The sequence below is a fragment of the Prinia subflava genome, chromosome 3 (genome assembly GCF_021018805.1).
Source record: "Prinia subflava isolate CZ2003 ecotype Zambia chromosome 3, Cam_Psub_1.2, whole genome shotgun sequence".
NCBI lineage: Eukaryota > Metazoa > Chordata > Aves > Passeriformes > Cisticolidae > Prinia > Prinia subflava.
In genome coordinates, this window is record NC_086249.1 from 77,804,483 (window position 1) to 77,820,963 (window position 16,481).

At 41.5% G+C, this 16,481-nt stretch overlaps 1 protein-coding gene across 10 annotated transcripts in view; it reads left to right on the plus strand.

Annotated features, from left to right (window-relative positions):
- Nucleotides 1-16,481, plus strand: part of MAP4K4 (mitogen-activated protein kinase kinase kinase kinase 4) — a 163,453-nt gene that overhangs the window by 99,609 nt on the left and 47,363 nt on the right. For all 10 annotated transcript variants that reach the window (XM_063392606.1, XM_063392607.1, XM_063392611.1 and 7 more), the window contains exons 4-9: nucleotides 5,154-5,279; nucleotides 6,053-6,163; nucleotides 8,899-8,989; nucleotides 10,526-10,656; nucleotides 12,933-12,987; nucleotides 15,356-15,434. In XM_063392606.1, coding sequence (XP_063248676.1) covers nucleotides 5,154-5,279; nucleotides 6,053-6,163; nucleotides 8,899-8,989; nucleotides 10,526-10,656; nucleotides 12,933-12,987; nucleotides 15,356-15,434 — 593 coding nt within the window. The remainder of the gene's footprint in view (nucleotides 1-5,153; nucleotides 5,280-6,052; nucleotides 6,164-8,898; nucleotides 8,990-10,525; nucleotides 10,657-12,932; nucleotides 12,988-15,355; nucleotides 15,435-16,481) is intronic.

Genomic DNA, 16,481 nt, shown 5'->3' on the forward strand with positions numbered 1-16,481 from the left:
TGGTGTTATTATTATTTTTTATCCAGGAAGATTTTTGTTTGTGGTTTTGGTGTCTTTTAGGACTTTTTTTTTTTTTTTTTTTTTAATGTGAGTGGCAGGGAGAAATGAAAAGTGAGAGGAAGCAGAAAGGAAAAGAAACTGTGTTTCTTTTGGACTTTTGTTTTTCTTCAACTAGTAATCAGGGGCAGATGGTAAAAGAAAGGGCAAGTCATTATCATTTTGATGCCTGAAGGCAGACTGGTTTCCTCTCCACCGCTCTGGGGATCCATGGGTTAGCAGTGGTTAGCAGTGCCTTTTCACAGGCTGCTGCCTGCCCCTCTACACAGATCCCAACTCTGCCGTGATCTCAAGATTCCCCAATTCCAGGAGCTACTGCTAGAGCTTGTGATCCTCAGGAGCTCAGCTCACTCTGAAACCCCAGGCAGAGTACTGCCAGCTGCTGTTCTCCAGGCAGGACAGCCCTGTGGGTACAGACAGACAAAGCTTTGTGGGCAGCACTGGGAAAGCCAAGGAAAGGAGATTGGAAGGCTTCCCTCGCTCCATCCCATTTTGCTGGTGTGTTTTACTTTCCACTGCTTGGTAGTGATATTAATTCTTAAAATCCTTGATTGGAGCTTAAAATGACTGGACGCCATTTGTGCAGGGAGAGCTGAGATTTGTCACTGTCTCCTTTCTTAAATCAAAAAGCAAAGTTACTGAAGGGACCAATTTGTATTCTGCTTCACACTGAATTAGGGCAGCATATAAATCATCTGGTAGGATAAGTAAACTCACTCTCTCCTTTATCACAGAACATTGTCTTGCTTTTTCCTTGCTGGACTGTGTTTTATCATTTGCTTTTCCCCTCATTTTTAGGGTAAATAAAACATTTGGATATAGTCCCAAGTTTCTTCTTTTCAAGCTGGCAGAATAAATATCCAGCCAAGGGCAGTGGTCAGATAGATCTTCCAGGTGGGGGTGTTTGGATGGAAAATCACCATTTTATGCCCTGAGACATGTCTTTGCTCTACCTTTGAGAGGTTTGGGGTTTTTTAAATTTTAAAATTCAGCTCCTGAAATAATTTCATTGCACTTTAGAGCTTGGGAAATAGTGTTATTTCCCCCTCGCTCCTCCAGGTGTGTTTCTCAGAGACAGTTTCTCATAGGGGTCTCATACCCATTTTAGTGCTGGAACAGGTCAGGACTGTTGTGCTTGGTCTCCTGAGGCATCTAGACAATGATGTTTAGGGATGGACATGAAGTGATTTTTCTTTTCCTTTTGTTATGTCCTCCCTGATTCTGACATATCTGGAGCTTAGTTCTCTTATTTTCCATACTTCAAAAATGTCCACCAAAATGTTTCTGAATTCCTTATCTTCTAAAAATCTGTGTAAATAAGCAGCGTTTTCTTTCAATAATGATGCATCACCGTTATTGAAAGAAAATAAGGTGGTGTGTTACCTTTGGAAAACAGCTGAAAATCTTTCTTACATGGATTTGCACTAGTAGCGTTTTTTGACTGAGTTTCTCCAGTGGCAACCACGGTCAGATACTTAAGTTTTCAGTTACTTAAATCATCACAATTTTTTAAATGCTGAAGTAATAAAAACAACAAGCCATTGATTTGCCATCTGCATGCAGAAAAACCCACAGGGATGTTTAAAGTGCAATGATGAATGGAAGAACAAGGGATGTTGAGCTTTGTGGTGGAGCAGTAGGCAAGCTGATCAGGTGCTGCTGGGTGGTAGGCTGAGAGGTAACACACCTGGGTCTATTTTTAGTGTGCTAATTCAAATGGTTAAAAATTTTCTGAATGTACATAGGTGGATTTCTGTGTGGGAGTCGTATGCAGGTTTTAATCTTGCAGGCAAGAGTATTTTGGTAAAAGAGCATTGCAGTTAGAAACCCCTAGGGATGCTGGCACGTCCATTTAGTCTCTGAAGGGAAACACATGGAGAGGAAAGCTCCCCCAAAGCTTGATTTAACCACGTGAGTCTTGCAAAAGTATAGCTTAGTGCAAAAATTACTGGTAATCAGACATGCTGTCACAAACAGACAGCGAATATATAAGTATAAAACACTTCCACCAGCTCCATCAGAGGGAAGACAAAGAGTTTCAATGGGAGTTTGTATTCACAGATAATGGCTTAAAGTGGTAATTGATGCCAGCTGCATAAAATCACTAGGAAGGGCTCACCAGCTGCCTCTCTCCTTCAAGAAAAAAGGATGTACTTTTGTATTACTTCATGAGAATGACAGTCTCTTGCCTCAATCAGTTTTGATTTTCTGCTTTTGTGATAGCCTTGCCTCTGCAAATGGAGGGACTGTTGGTGGTGGTGCAGTGCATGTGTTGTCTGGAGGAGGTGACAGACCTTCCATTTTTGAGACTGGCTCACATGTCCAAATCCCAGTTCAGCTGCCAGAACACCTTGGTCTCCTCAGGAGGATCCCTGCTGCAGGCTGCAGCGCACTCTCCCTGAGGCACGTGTGTCTGTAAGGAGATCTGTGAGGAAATGGCCTTATCCGGTGAGATTTTTGGGTGGGATTCATGTCACCCTGATGCAAGACATCTGCAAGATTGGTGTCTGGATCTTGGCTAATGACCTCACCCTCCTTTTGTAGTTAGTGAAGTAAACACTAGTAGTGTGCACATTGTTTGGCTTCTTACAGATGTCCACATTGGGATGAAATGACCTGTACCCTGGAAACAAAAAAATGCTCCTGAACCTGGAACAGAACAATTTTGGTCTGGCCAACCTATTTTTTTAATTTCCCTTTTTTTTAAGTCTTTCACCAATTGCTGTACCACACTGGTGCTTCAGTCTTTTCTGTGCTAATTAATCCTCATAATAGTTCCTGTCGCCACAAAGTCTTCAGGACTCATTGCCAGGGAGTTATTGATCCACACTAAGTAAGCGGAGTCTTCCAAAGCCTGGCAAAAATTCCTGAATCCATTTATTATTGTAGACTGGATTTTGTACTGGCTTGAACTGTGGGTGAGGTGCTGTTTATGTTGTGGACAAGTGCTTGAAGGTGGCTGAAATATGAATGTTAGGACCATTGTTAGTTCAGGGAGATATTTGGGAGATATTGCTGCGGGGAGATATAGCTGCAGGCCTTTGAGCAGGTGCCCTGACATACTCTCAGTGGAGAGCTGAAAGAGTAGTAGCTGTCTACAGTCTGCTGGCTCTGTGTGTGCCTTTTTGTTGTTTGTTCTTCAGGATATTTTATTTTGGGGGGGAGAGGGCTGGGATTTTTTATTATTTTATTTTTCAGAAATAGATCCTGTTTAAGTATTGCCATTTTGGCTGCTGTTACAATAAATAAACACAAACAACCTTTAGGACATCCTGCCCATTGTATTGTAAAAGCTATTGTGTTCATGTGCTGAGGGTAGGAAGTAATTTTTATCTAAAAAGTCAGTTCAAAATAGCAGATTAATCCAATTATACATATTAACCTATCAGCAATTAAGTCCCAAAGCATCAAGTTTAACAATGCTCTATGTAATTTCTTTTTGCCTAAATGTGCAGTTCAGAGGTTTGGTGTAATATAAGCGTGTATTCCCGCTCTCTTTTTTTTCTTTTTGCATATAGTCTGAGTAAATAAAAAAATCATTCAACAGCAAGGACAACAGAAGCAGCTGAGGAAGCACCAAGTTAGCTTTTGGCTCAAAAAGCTTTTCTGACAGCGCTTTCTCCCTTTTTTGTTCACTGGGAGCTTTGATTTACAAGATTCTTCTACTGTATTGTTCAGTGTTCCAGAAATACACAGTATTTTACTTCAGAGATGCAGAAGATATGAGAATAGTTTATCCCTGGTGCATTTTGGGTATTCTGTCATAATAATTTGGAGTAAACATTGCATCCCACTATTAAGGGTATTTGAAGCAGTTGTCAACCTTGTAGCAGAGAGTGGCAGTGTGTGTGGATAAACAGTTAACATGTAGCTCGTATTAACATCGGCGCACGTCATGAATAGGATATTTGATTGCTAGCGTGGTACAAATTGCAAGGAAGTTTAAGGCTTAGAATTTTATCATATAATCAGCTTTGACATCACAGGATAATCAGAATATGCGCTACCGTTCCCATCAGCCAGTAACCCTAGGGAGAAGTTTTGGGCTCTGCCTGGAATCAATTTAAGGTACACCTTTTTCTGCTTGGATATCTATGGATATAAAATTGTGGAGCAGAAGGGGATATCCATCTGCTTTTTAATTTGTTACCCTGATAGGGGCTTGAAGAAGACTTCTGCTGTCTAGGTATGGGAAGAGAGAGTTGGGGGTGGGTTGGGGTCCACTCCTCCTTCTGTATCTGCTGGCTGCCTGCTCAGACACCACCTCAAAGTGTGTGTGGATCCTTCCATGCAACACGTCCTACTGTCACTTCAAAAGCAGGTTGTGGGTGTTTTAAGGAGTGGTTTCATTATGTTACCCATTTCATCTCTTTGGAGGGATGACCTCCCTTCACCTGGGCTGCTCTTTGCTTGGCACCTTGCTAGAGTGGGGGGAGCCAGGGGAAATCCTTCCTCTGCCTTTGTGTCTCAGCATCCTGTTTACTGCCTGGGCTCCTGGCCCATTCTTCCTGATGCACTTGCTCTTCCTCCACAGAGGCAGATGGAGGAGGAGAAGGAAGCTTGTGCATGAGGCAAATGCCTTTTTCTTGCAATGAGGGGAATTCCTGATCTCCACCTCTGTTTTCCTGTGCCAGTCCCATGCTGGCACCAAGATGGGAACCTGCTTTGGCAACTGGTTTCACAAAGCCACTGTCTGGCATTTAAATAGAACTGGTTGAAATTTCCAAAATTAAAGGAGAAAAAGTGAGGAAGATGGAAATAATACTCCTCTGTCATAATTTCCAGCCTGCTAGCTATGGATTTGCTTAAGGTATTACAAGCATAGGGTTTTTGAAACAGATTATGTTCTGTCACTGGGTCAGATCCATTGCATCTTTTGTTTGGTTTTTTGCACTGCTAAAAACTTGGAAAAGACTTGTTTTAGACCATCTCAATACACAGGATTTTGATGACATGAACATCAGAAGGGGTTACTGAACATAATGCTGGTATAAATTGAAGTTTAGAAAAAATCTACTTGTGTGAAAGTCAAGAATAAATCAATAATGCGTGTGGTATATTAAACATATGGGGGTTTGTTTTATTTTTTTCCAAAGGATGAAGAAGAAGAAATCAAACTGGAGATTAATATGCTAAAGAAATACTCTCATCATAGAAATATTGCAACTTACTATGGTGCTTTCATTAAGAAAAGTCCTCCAGGACATGATGACCAACTGTGGGTAAGCAGATGTTTTTCAAACATGTTCCTAAGTCTTTCCCTATTGGATATAGATTGATGATGAGAGAAATACCACTTTATGGAAAGACAAACTAAAGGAGTTTGGTGCTTGCCTGAACTGCTAGATAAGTGAATCACAGAGGCTAATCACACATCCTTAAGGGAAGTCTGAACCAAGATTTGCTATAAGCAGTGAATTTGTTCTTTAAGTAATTTTTCCCTCTGTTTCCCAGATGGATAGTAACATGTTTCATAGGAACAAGACAGCTGAGCTGAGCAGTAAGAGTATGTGACTGTAAAAAGAAAGCTGCACTTGAGATTGTACCCATTACATTTTTCATCCCACCTCATCTACACCCTCTAGAGGAGTGAAGTTTGGGGTTGAAATGGCAGGGTACGTGTTCTTCCATAGATAAATGGAAGTTAAAGGATGAGAAGTGTTGTCGTGATGTGATCAGTTTGATTCCTTCAGCACTGGATGTGCTCTTACTGCTAATGCATTTTGCATAGCTGAGCAAATCCAGATTCCCAGCATTAAATTACAGTGATTAAATCAGTCCTTGAAAATGTGGTAACTAATGTGAGACATACTCCATGTTTGTCTGACACACACTGAAGACATTTGGTTAAATCCATTTTCCAGGGGGAGATGTAAAATACGTTCTCTGCTTCACAAGAGCTTCCCAAATCAATGCTGTAACCTGATTATTTTGCTTTGCTGAACAGCTGAGATCTGTGTTTAATGTTGGTTGTACACTGATACTTGTTTTGCAGCTTGTTATGGAGTTTTGTGGAGCCGGCTCTATCACAGACCTTGTGAAGAACACAAAAGGGAATACCCTGAAAGAAGACTGGATAGCGTATATCTCCAGAGAGATTCTCCGGGTAAGGAAAGGGTCTGCCCCACACAGAAACAGTCTTACAGAGATGTAGCCTAGCTTGAGGTTCTGCAAGAAGCTGTTTCTGATCAATCCCATTAGCCATGTCATCACTTGCAGAGTGCGTAGGAGCAGATAGATGTCTGCTCCACATCATTTAACTTGGTGTGAGTTGTACTGTATTGTAGCAGAAGCCTTGCAGAAAATTGCAATTTCTAGTCATGAGAAGCCAGTAGAGAAGTCAGTGACCTTACCTACTGCAGAAGCTGTGAAACAGTGTCCATTAGACCTGAGGCTGGAACAGCGTTGTAGCACAGTACCCTACAGAATGGGCTTTTCTAAATATGCTTGCAGCTGCTTTTTTCTCCTCCTAATCAAGTCCGTGGAGGAAGAGCTGTTGGCTCAGGCCAGCAGTCAGGACCTGTGTGCTGTGATGTGCTCCCATTTGTGTTACCCCTGCAGTCTGTCCAGAGCAAGCAGCTCTGTCACGTGTGGCTGTGCCCTGTGCAGTGCTCACAGGCAGCGCTGCAGAAGTTTTTCAGGAAGAGGGCTGCAGCTTACCAGTTGTTCTAAAATTGCAACTTTAACTAATTACTCTTAATATTTAATTTCCAGTTGGTACAGTTTAAGTGCTTTTTGAATTGGCATTTGTTTTGCTTCACTAAGTAAATCTGAGATGGTTTTCCTCATGCTTCTTTGTAAAACAAATTGCCTCCTATCCATACCACTACACAGTATGTTTGTTCAATTGCTTAATCATAAATGAAGTTCTGAAGGGCTTTATGTTAAAGGAAATGAGCACTGGCTCTTACATAAATCAATGCTGCTGTTGCCTTTGTTACACATTTGCTCTGCCTTGGCAATTTTTAAGACGAGGGTGGAGGGAGACACATAGTTCTGGTCTCTTGCTCTAATTTCAAATGCCAGAGGAGAGTCCAGCTGCTGGTGTTTGACACATTTTAAGTTGTTTAAAAAGTTGCATTTCAAAACAAATGGTTGGCATGCTTTAATATGAAGGAAACTAACTTCTGCAAGATTATCCCACTCTATGTTGCATTCATCCTAGATCCTCCTTAGATAAAGCAGTCAAACACTTGCTGAGAAGAGGAAAAAATTATTTAGCTCAGAAAAGAGGGAATACCATTTTCTTATTCTAGTGAGAGATTAGCAAAAGGATTAGCATTAATTGCAGAAGGAAAAACATTAATTACTGAACATCAGGAACTGGAATATCTGGAAAAAAGGAATGCTGAACTCACATTGCAATGAGATGTTTCAAACCCTGATTCAACAGTTTGTCGGAGGTGGAGGAGAGAGGTCATGTAACACAAAGTTAAAAGGAGCTAAAGTGGGAAAGATTGATGTAGGTGGAGACACAGGTGAAAGTCGACCCAGTGGATCCTTGTGTGGTTGGAAAGTGTGTGGGGAGTGCAGGAAAGTGGAGATGCACCTCTCTGTCTCCTCCCAGCCCTTTGCAACCCCAAATGTGTTTTTTCAGTGAAGTTAAATGGTACTCTGGAGAGAACAGACGATTATCTCTCTGGCTGGGTCTGAGTAGCAGAAGGCTTTAAAAAATATCCTGTGTGAAGCTGTGGAAAAGCCTTAATTCCTGTGAAAAATAAGCATTTAGCATTAGCAGTCAGTGAAGGATCTCAGGGACATCAGCAGGTCACTTGATTTGCTTGTGAGGTGTGGAAGAGAAGCTGTGGATAGTGGTTTTTTGTCGCACTCATTAACTGTTTTAAAAAAGGAAAACAGCCCAATGGTTATGTAGGCAAACTGGTAAATGATCAGTTAATGAAGAACATGTGTTAAGAAATACTTCTCTACAGCAACCACTACTCTCTTAACCTCTTGCAGCTGTAAAGGTTCTATTTCTGTATTTTTCACAAAACATTAAAAGACTCTGAGGGCAACATGAACAGGCAAGATGATCCCACTGGAGACTACAATTTTCCAAGCAGAAAAGTGAGGAGAACCCAAAATACAGACAGTGTTAAGAGGGTTGCCTGTTGTTCTCCCAATTACATTAGAGAGTAAAATGCAACATATGTCTTTCTCAGCCCTCCCTCCACATGGCTAATGCTTTGGGGCATGTATCCAGGTGCTGTCTCAACAAAAAGCACCGTATGCCAGGAGGTTTTGTTTCCTTTGGAAAGTATAATGCTTATACTTTGCCTTTTTTTTTTTCCCCCCCCCCTTCGCATTTTTTTTCTGAGGTAGAATTATCTGGCTTCATGTTTATGGAAGCTAGAGAAGAGAACTGCAGTTTTGCAGCAGGTCATGTCTTTGTTGTCTGTCCCCCCAACTCCTTCTGGGGGGTGCAGATATACATGTGGGTGCTGCCTCCTTTCTCCTTTCACCTCCCTTCCCAGCTAAATTCTGTGTGACCCTGTGCACATCAGAAGTCAGTGGCATACACCGACACTGATGTCATTTAGACTGTAATTGGACAGAGTCTTTGTGGAAGCAGAACTTTCTTCACGGGACAGCTGGGAGGTGTTTGCACAGTGCAAATGTTGGGCTGTGTGTTTGGGCACTGTGTGTGCATGATCTGAGGTCTGTGTCTGCTCCATCACCAAAAGCTGTCTGGGTGGTGTGCTGTAGGTCCCATTGCACCCAGCTGCAAGAGATCGAGGCACAGTGCTGTGACCTTTGGGGCTGCTGGGGATGGGTAGGCTGTTGCTGAGCCAAGAGCCTAACTCTGAACATCCTCTCCTTCCTCTCTTCTCCTTAATGCAGGGGTTGGCACATCTTCATGCCCATCACGTGATTCACAGGGATATCAAAGGGCAAAATGTGTTGTTAACAGAGAATGCAGAAGTGAAACTTGGTAAGTAGGGACACATGTCCACTTCCTCATTTGTTCAGCCTTTGGTTTTATGATGTTCCCAAATTAATTTTATCTTTTAAGAGCCCTGCAACGTGCTCTATAGCATGAGTACTCTGTCAGTGGTTCCATGCGGATTGACAGCCTGCATGTATTTCCTCCTGCTTGGAGAGGATGGAGCACAGGTTGTTGTTGAATTTGATTAGAAGATGTTGGTTTTCATGCCAGAATCAGTGCAGGCATCATTTTGGTTTCCCCACTGAGCTGTGTGTAACTTGAGTCTGTTCTGATTCACTTTATTCTGAACTTGGGAAGTGACAGGAGTCTCTCTTGTGTTTGGCTTTAATTAAAATAGCACCTGCTGTTCAGGTTCTGGACACAAAAATATGATCTGGACAGCACTCTCAAGGGAGCTGTGGCATTGAATTCAAAACACAATTCCAGCTCTGGCATGCCTGCTGAAAATCGTGCTCATCCCTGGCCTCTTCTCTCCTGCCCAGTGGACATACTCTTTTTTTATTTCCTCTTTAATTTGTCTCTTTCAGTTAGTGCACATGTCAACTTTCTGTGTTTGTATCACGCTACACTTGTCACCTTTTTTTCGTTAAATATAGAGCCATGTTGAAGCCCTCCCACCCAGCCCACATCCCTTCTGGTTTGCATTACACCTTCCTGCAGCATGAGGCATGGGAAGTCGTCCCGGCTGCTGGAGAGCTTCCCTTCGTTTGGTCCAAAATGGAGCACAGTAGCTTCCAAACCATTGCTTCCACTGAGCTTGTCTACACCAGTTTGTCAGTGTCACTCAGATGGTGGAGGCAGTGAAGCTGACACAGCCCTCTTAGGGCAGATGCACTTACTGGTATAGAAAGACATGTAGCACTGTGGTCATGAGCAGGGCAAAATGAAAGGCAGAAAACAATTTTGTAATGTAATTGCTTTGTAATGAAATGGGCATCTCTTCTGCAGCCTGTGTGCACGTGTGCTCAAAGTTAGCACTTCCTGAATAATCCTCGTCTTTTGCTCTCATTGATGTCTCTGCTCTGTGCATTAAAGCAGAGAGCAGCTCGCTGAACAATAGATTATTTTTGCTGTCCAATTTTAGAGCAGAAAAAGTGGTGAGCTGAAAGGAACATGTTTATGCGTGCGATTTTCCCATAGCATGAGAGGTACCTTTGGGAAGTGGCTGGTTTTGTATAGGCAAAGGTGCTTGGCTTCACCGTGTGGGAAGGGAATAAATGGCCCTTTCTCAGCCTCCCAGGCAGTACTTCTCCAGCTGTGCTCTCCCTTCTGTGCAGGCAGACCAGTGAGGGGTATAGCAGAGGTGATTATAAGCTGCTGTGTCCCTTGACACTTGTGCCCAAGCACATTGTGTGTGAACCGTGAGGGCTCACTTGCCTCAGGATTGATCATCTTATTTCTCTTCAGCATGGTCCTCCCACGTGGGACATCTACGGGGCTTTGTTTTCAAATCACTTTGCAAAAGTAATCATTGCGTTATTTCCTCCCTCTTATTTCATTTTACTCTTTTCCCACCCACAGTGGATTTTGGTGTGAGCGCTCAGCTGGACAGGACAGTTGGCAGGAGAAACACATTTATTGGGACTCCATACTGGATGGCTCCAGAAGTTATTGCCTGTGATGAGAATCCAGATGCTACGTATGATTACAGAGTAAGAGTCCTGTTCAAAGAAAAAACCCCAAACATACACTTGCAATATAAATGTCCATGAACTATGGCAGTTTTTTGAGACTTCTTGTGCTTTGTAGGAGTAATAACTGTTTTGTGTAGTTACGTGCGTATTACCAAAGTACAAGGTAAGGAGACTTTCAAATTGTGACCTTTAACAGTTTCTGCTGCTTGTATTATTGTAGCTTTGAGACGTAAATACAGGACTTCAGGGTGCTGTAGGTGCTCAGAGAGGGCAAAAAAAAAGTTTGCCTGGAAATGCTTATGCTCTCAATTCGTCTAATGGTTGTACTTTAAATTGTGTTACACTATGGCCCAGTTATTGTGGGTAACCCAGAACAATACATTTTAGGTGTTGCCTTAAATAGAAGCACCGTCTGGAGAGCCAGTGAAGTACAGAAGGAACTTTTAGAACTACTTCTGATTTCAGGATACATATACATGGTTTTTGATAAAAATTTATCCATCACAAGATTTCTTAACAAAGATCATTCTTTACATAGCTTGCTGCAAACCAAGGATTTAATTACTGCAAAACCATAATTGGCTTGATGGTATTTCCACTACCCTTAAGAATATTAGGTATATGTATTTAAAGTTAAATATATCTAGTGAAAGCATACTGTAATCTTCAAAGTTCCTCTTAGCTGACTTTAATGAGAGCACAAGGAAAGAAAAAATTTAAAAATACGCATTTTAAGAAATCTTTGCTTAGAGTAATGCATTGTTCCAACTTTACCAAGGGCAACAAGGATATCAGAAAGCCAGGGATTAAGGCCTTACAATGAATTATACAGCTGAATATCAATTATATCACTTTGCTGAGACTGATAGTGTTAGCTATCAGTATATTTGTGTGTGTCTAAATCTTTTTAAAACAACCAGATTATTTGAATTGGTGTTTTTGTACATTTTGACTATGATTGATCAGATCGATCCTATTTGTCTTGATTTAAATGCTTTTTATATTTAGCATCTCACTGTACTAGAGCTAGTGTTTTATATCTTTCCAGATAGAGTTGTTATTAGTAAGGAAGGTTCACTATTAAATGATTTAATAAAGCAGAAAAACTCACTGCAGTATTTATTAATGCAGTAGTGATGTGAAAAATAACTCTTGGCCTCTGGAAACACCTGTTTATTGTTCTGGTGGAGCCTGTAGGGTGGTGGCTCACAAAAATTTAATGTCTGAAAGATTCTGTAAGATCATGAGGATGTGCAATTTAGCTGAAAGGGCTGCATTTGACTAAGGGAAGAGTGCCTTGCTGGGTCTGAAAATACAATCTTTAGAAATGCTTCTCTGCTTGGAGTGCATGGAGAGATAATTTACTCATTGGTTTTAAGTAATTTTTAAAAAATCACAATTATGACCAAAATGAAGACTGCTTTGCTCAAGACCAGCTATCTTTCACAGCAGTCACCTCCAATATTTTGCCCATTAAGCTGTGTCAGTCTCCGAAGTTGGTTCCTTGCCAGGACTCCTCCATCTTTCCCTGTGTTTGATCTTCCTGGCTCTTGTTTGGTGTCTCCTGAGTCAGAGGTGCTGGCCAGAGGTGGTACCTAGAAGGGCTGCCACTGAAGGGCTCTTGTTCTGTAGTGTTTTAAGCAAAGCTGAGATGTTAGGGGAGGAATGTTGGCTTTGGCTGTAAGTAATGCCAGTGGTAAAGGCAGGAGGTGTAAATTTTGGGAGCCTGTGGTAAAGACAGAGGTGTAAGTTTTGGGAACCTCTGCCTTTTCAGTGGTGTTGGTGACTAATTCACCTCTCCCTTCAGTGGGCCTGTATTTTCCTTTTGTTCTTGCTTGTTTGTTTACGTACCTGAAGAACCCTTCCTTGTAGTTTTTGACAAGTCTGTCCTCTTTAAATTTGAACCGAGCTTTTGCTTTTATAACTGCATCTCTACACACCCTGGGAATGCCCTTGTTTAGTTCTTTCTGGTCAAAAGAATATTGAAAATTCTCTTTCATAGGCTTAGATTTCTTGCAAATGTATTTCCCATTGTCTTAACGTGGATATATTTATATGTGCTATTGGAGAGGGTTCACTCAGTAAGAATACATGCGTGTGTTTCTGCATGTGCATATGTATTATGTGAAAAGTAGGATTTTAGGATACAGTTACAAGATAAAAGAGGCTTATATTATTTAAATAGCCGTGGTGTTTGGTTTCAGCCTCACCTACAGGGCCTCTCTGAATAGCACTCTCTGGCTGTGTGAATGGGTCAATCCCCCCACTAACATACGGTGTCTCTTTTTCTGCAGAGCGACCTTTGGTCATGCGGCATTACGGCCATAGAGATGGCAGAAGGAGCTCCCCGTAAGTGATACCTGTGCTTCTCCACTGGGCTCCTTAAGGCTGAACATACGCTGGGGCCATGCTGCTTGTAATCTAAGCCTAGCTCTGAGGCTTCTGAAAGTATCCCCCTGTTATTTCTGTTCTCTTCGGTTTTGCCTGCTCTATAAATATAAAATCCTGTAAATAGCAATGCTTTTGATAAAGATAGGGTTGTGTTTAAACACTACAGTGCAGACTGCAGTAATTTAATTTCTATAGCAGGAATATTTGGAAGCTAATCGAGTGTCTGACTTCCTTCCTATGGGTAGTATATTGTGTTTTGGAATTGTGTCCCACTTTGTCTATGGACTGGCCTGAAATACCAAAACCTCAGCTGGGGAGAGGGTCAGTGGGGCCTTGAGGAAACAGATCTTAATGAAAAAAGCATTTGTAGAGACCCTTTCCTCTGTTGGCTTTCCGTCAGTCTGGATAATGCCAACATTGCTTCTCCTTTTGTTTCCACTCATGAGTGGGTGGTGTTAATCTTCCTTAGCAGTGACATGGCTTAAACTGTAAATCCTTCTTCAGGACAAAGCACTGAACTTAGGTATTCTCAAGCAGGGATCATTATCAGATAGTCTGAGAGAAAACTTGGTTTGAGAGGAAAACTTGGAAACCAAAAATGCCCAACTTTTTAATAGGTTCTTTGCCTTTCACATAGTTCTTGCAGAATATAAAGGCAAACAGCAGATGTGTGAGGAGGACAGAAACCTTTGAAAAGAAGTCAGGCATGGTGTTTTGACTTTTAATGATAGTTTTTATGAAAGTCCTCATTGATCTTGCAAATATACTTACCCTCACCCTGAGCTGGAGCTCTGTATTTAAAAAAAAAGAGCCAAAGGTATCTAAGAGCAATTTTTTTCTCATAAAAATCTACCACCACAACACAGCTCAGCTTGAAATGTCTTTAAAATAATCATGTTGAAATAAAGTACTGATATTTCCCAGCTAAAAATTGGTCATTTTGTTGTAGCTGCTGTCTGATTTTGTTGTTGTTCTTATTGACTTTAATGTAAGATTTAAAAACCAAATCACAATGGTCATGCATTGATTCATGTTTTGGGAGGCCTGATAGTTTGGATTGTTTTCTTTTTCCTTCCCAATTGTACGTTTGCATTAATTTCCAAGTGAGAGCTGCTCCCAGGACACTGCAGCCAGCATTGTATTAAGTGAACTACCTCCTTTTTGCCACACCTTTTTGTTTGGTGCATTGGATTGCCAATATGGCTTAATGAAATTAAAGCTGTGTCTGTGGGCTTTGTAAGCCTAGAATTGGACAAGAATATTTTGATCATTTCTCAACCAAAGCAGAGCTTGGCCCCTCTTTGTGTAAAAGCACAGGAGTGGCATTTAAGAAGTAAGCAAAGATCCTCTGTAAGTGCTGAACAGCTCTCGTCCTCTGGTATGTGGGCTCTGCCTCCTCCAGGGGCAGCTGAAGAGTTCATCTCTGTGTTTGGTGGTCTGCAGGGACCCATAGGCATCCAAGGGGCTTCTTTGCCAAGATTGTGGCCCCTTATTTTTGAAGCCAGAATTCTCTACACATCAGTCTGTTTCTCCAGAATTTTTGTCATGTGGTAAATGTCACCTTATCCTGCAGTCATCACTCAGGCTGAGACTGAGGGTGTAAGAGATCAAACATAGGAAGATGGTTAAAACATTGCTCCTAGAGATCTTTCTTGGGCTGCTTCTCTCCCTGCTCCCTTGTTTCCCTGTGTTGGCTCTGCCATGTTGCTTTGCTATGGAACAGGAGGAAAAGCTGTCCAACATTCATCTTGGTCTCCCACTAAATGTCCACTGAAGCAAACAGGACTTTTTTGGACAAAGTTATGGGTTTGCATTTCAGTTCTGCAGGCAATCCTTTTGTGTGATACAGACCTCCCATGCTTCAAAACTGTCATGCCTTAAAGTAAAGAAAATACCCAGGTCTGGAGAGTTAAAATGAAGCACCCTCCATAATGGGAGAGAAGGGCAGGTAGAAGGAAGACTGTATGGAACTGTAACTGTCATTGTTCCCTTCCACCGTCATCATCTCCCAATATTTTATTGACTGGAAAATAAGTCAAGTGACTTGGGGCTGGAGGAGGGCCATGCTCAGATGTTCCCATCTTGGTTGATTCTGGAGGTTGATCCATGCTTCACTCTCTTTCTCTTTTTGGGCTGCCAGTGGCACATTGAGCTGTGGAATTGTTGTCATTTTAGGCTAATTCCATTTAGCTGTGTTGCTGTCTGCACATGCTGCATGGGTGTTTGGGATGGTGAGAGTGGTTGTGGAAGCTGAAGTCATGGCTTTGACAGAGAGCAACTAAACCAGTGTCTGTATGTCTGTTTGGTTTTGTTTTCTTCCCTTCAGCTCTTTGTGATATGCACCCCATGAGGGCACTGTTTCTGATTCCCAGGAATCCTCCCCCACGGTTAAAATCCAAGAAATGGTATGTATTAATTACATCTTGCTTGTAGCCTTGTGTAGCGTGACGTTTTCTCATAACAGTTTTGTTACTCCTTCCACAGAATTGTAAAGCAATTTAAGTTAGCAAAAATCTGTTATCTTCTGTGCCTCTGAGTCAAAGCATAAAATAAAATGCATGCATTATTTAGTTCTGTTTGTCCCAGAGAAATTCCATCTCAAATTGTGTGAAAATAAATACCAAGGTTTTATTTTTTTGGCAGAGCAGCATCTGTATTAAGGTGACAAATGGATCCATGTTTTAAAATACAAACTCCTGCAGCACTCTTAATATGCAATATGTTTTCTCAGATGTATCATAACACAGAAACAGAACAGTACTATGGTTTCTAGTTGCTAAATAGAAAGGAGCTATTAAAACTAATGAAGGCTTTTACTATAATTATTGTAAACGGTTGGAATTGAGTGCCTGCTTCTTGCCAGCTGAGAAGAATCCATTAGTATCAGAGGATTTCCTCCCAGTTACTGGTTACAACTGCACATATGAAACAAAAATACTCCCTAGAAAGAGGTTTCTTATAGATTGAATGTGATCATGGGATGCTGTGATCCTGTCAAAATAATGAAGTGATTCGACCGTGTGTTCAATATCAACATAGTATAAACTTGGCTTGCTTGCTGGGCTTGGTTTTCACCTGGGTTGACTTATTTATACTTGTATATATACAAGCACTTGTATACTGTCAAGGCATCACTCTTACTTGCCTTTTGCATATATTAAGGGAATAGAGATGCATGTATGCCATTTACATTAGCCTTTCATTAACCTTTTAGTGTGAAATAATAACATTAAAGGCGTGAGGAATAAAAAAATCTGAACAACCAAGTTATGTTGGATTCAGCCTTTTTTATTACAGTAGGGAAGTGAACTGATGGGTGGAAATAATTGTTTTTACTCTTAACCATTTAGTGAGGGTGTCTGCTCTCCAAGCACTGGAGCAGTTACCAGTTAAAAGCAGCTCTGGTGCAAGGCAGTGCTGCTGTCACTCAATTGTTTTGCTGGTGTGCTCAG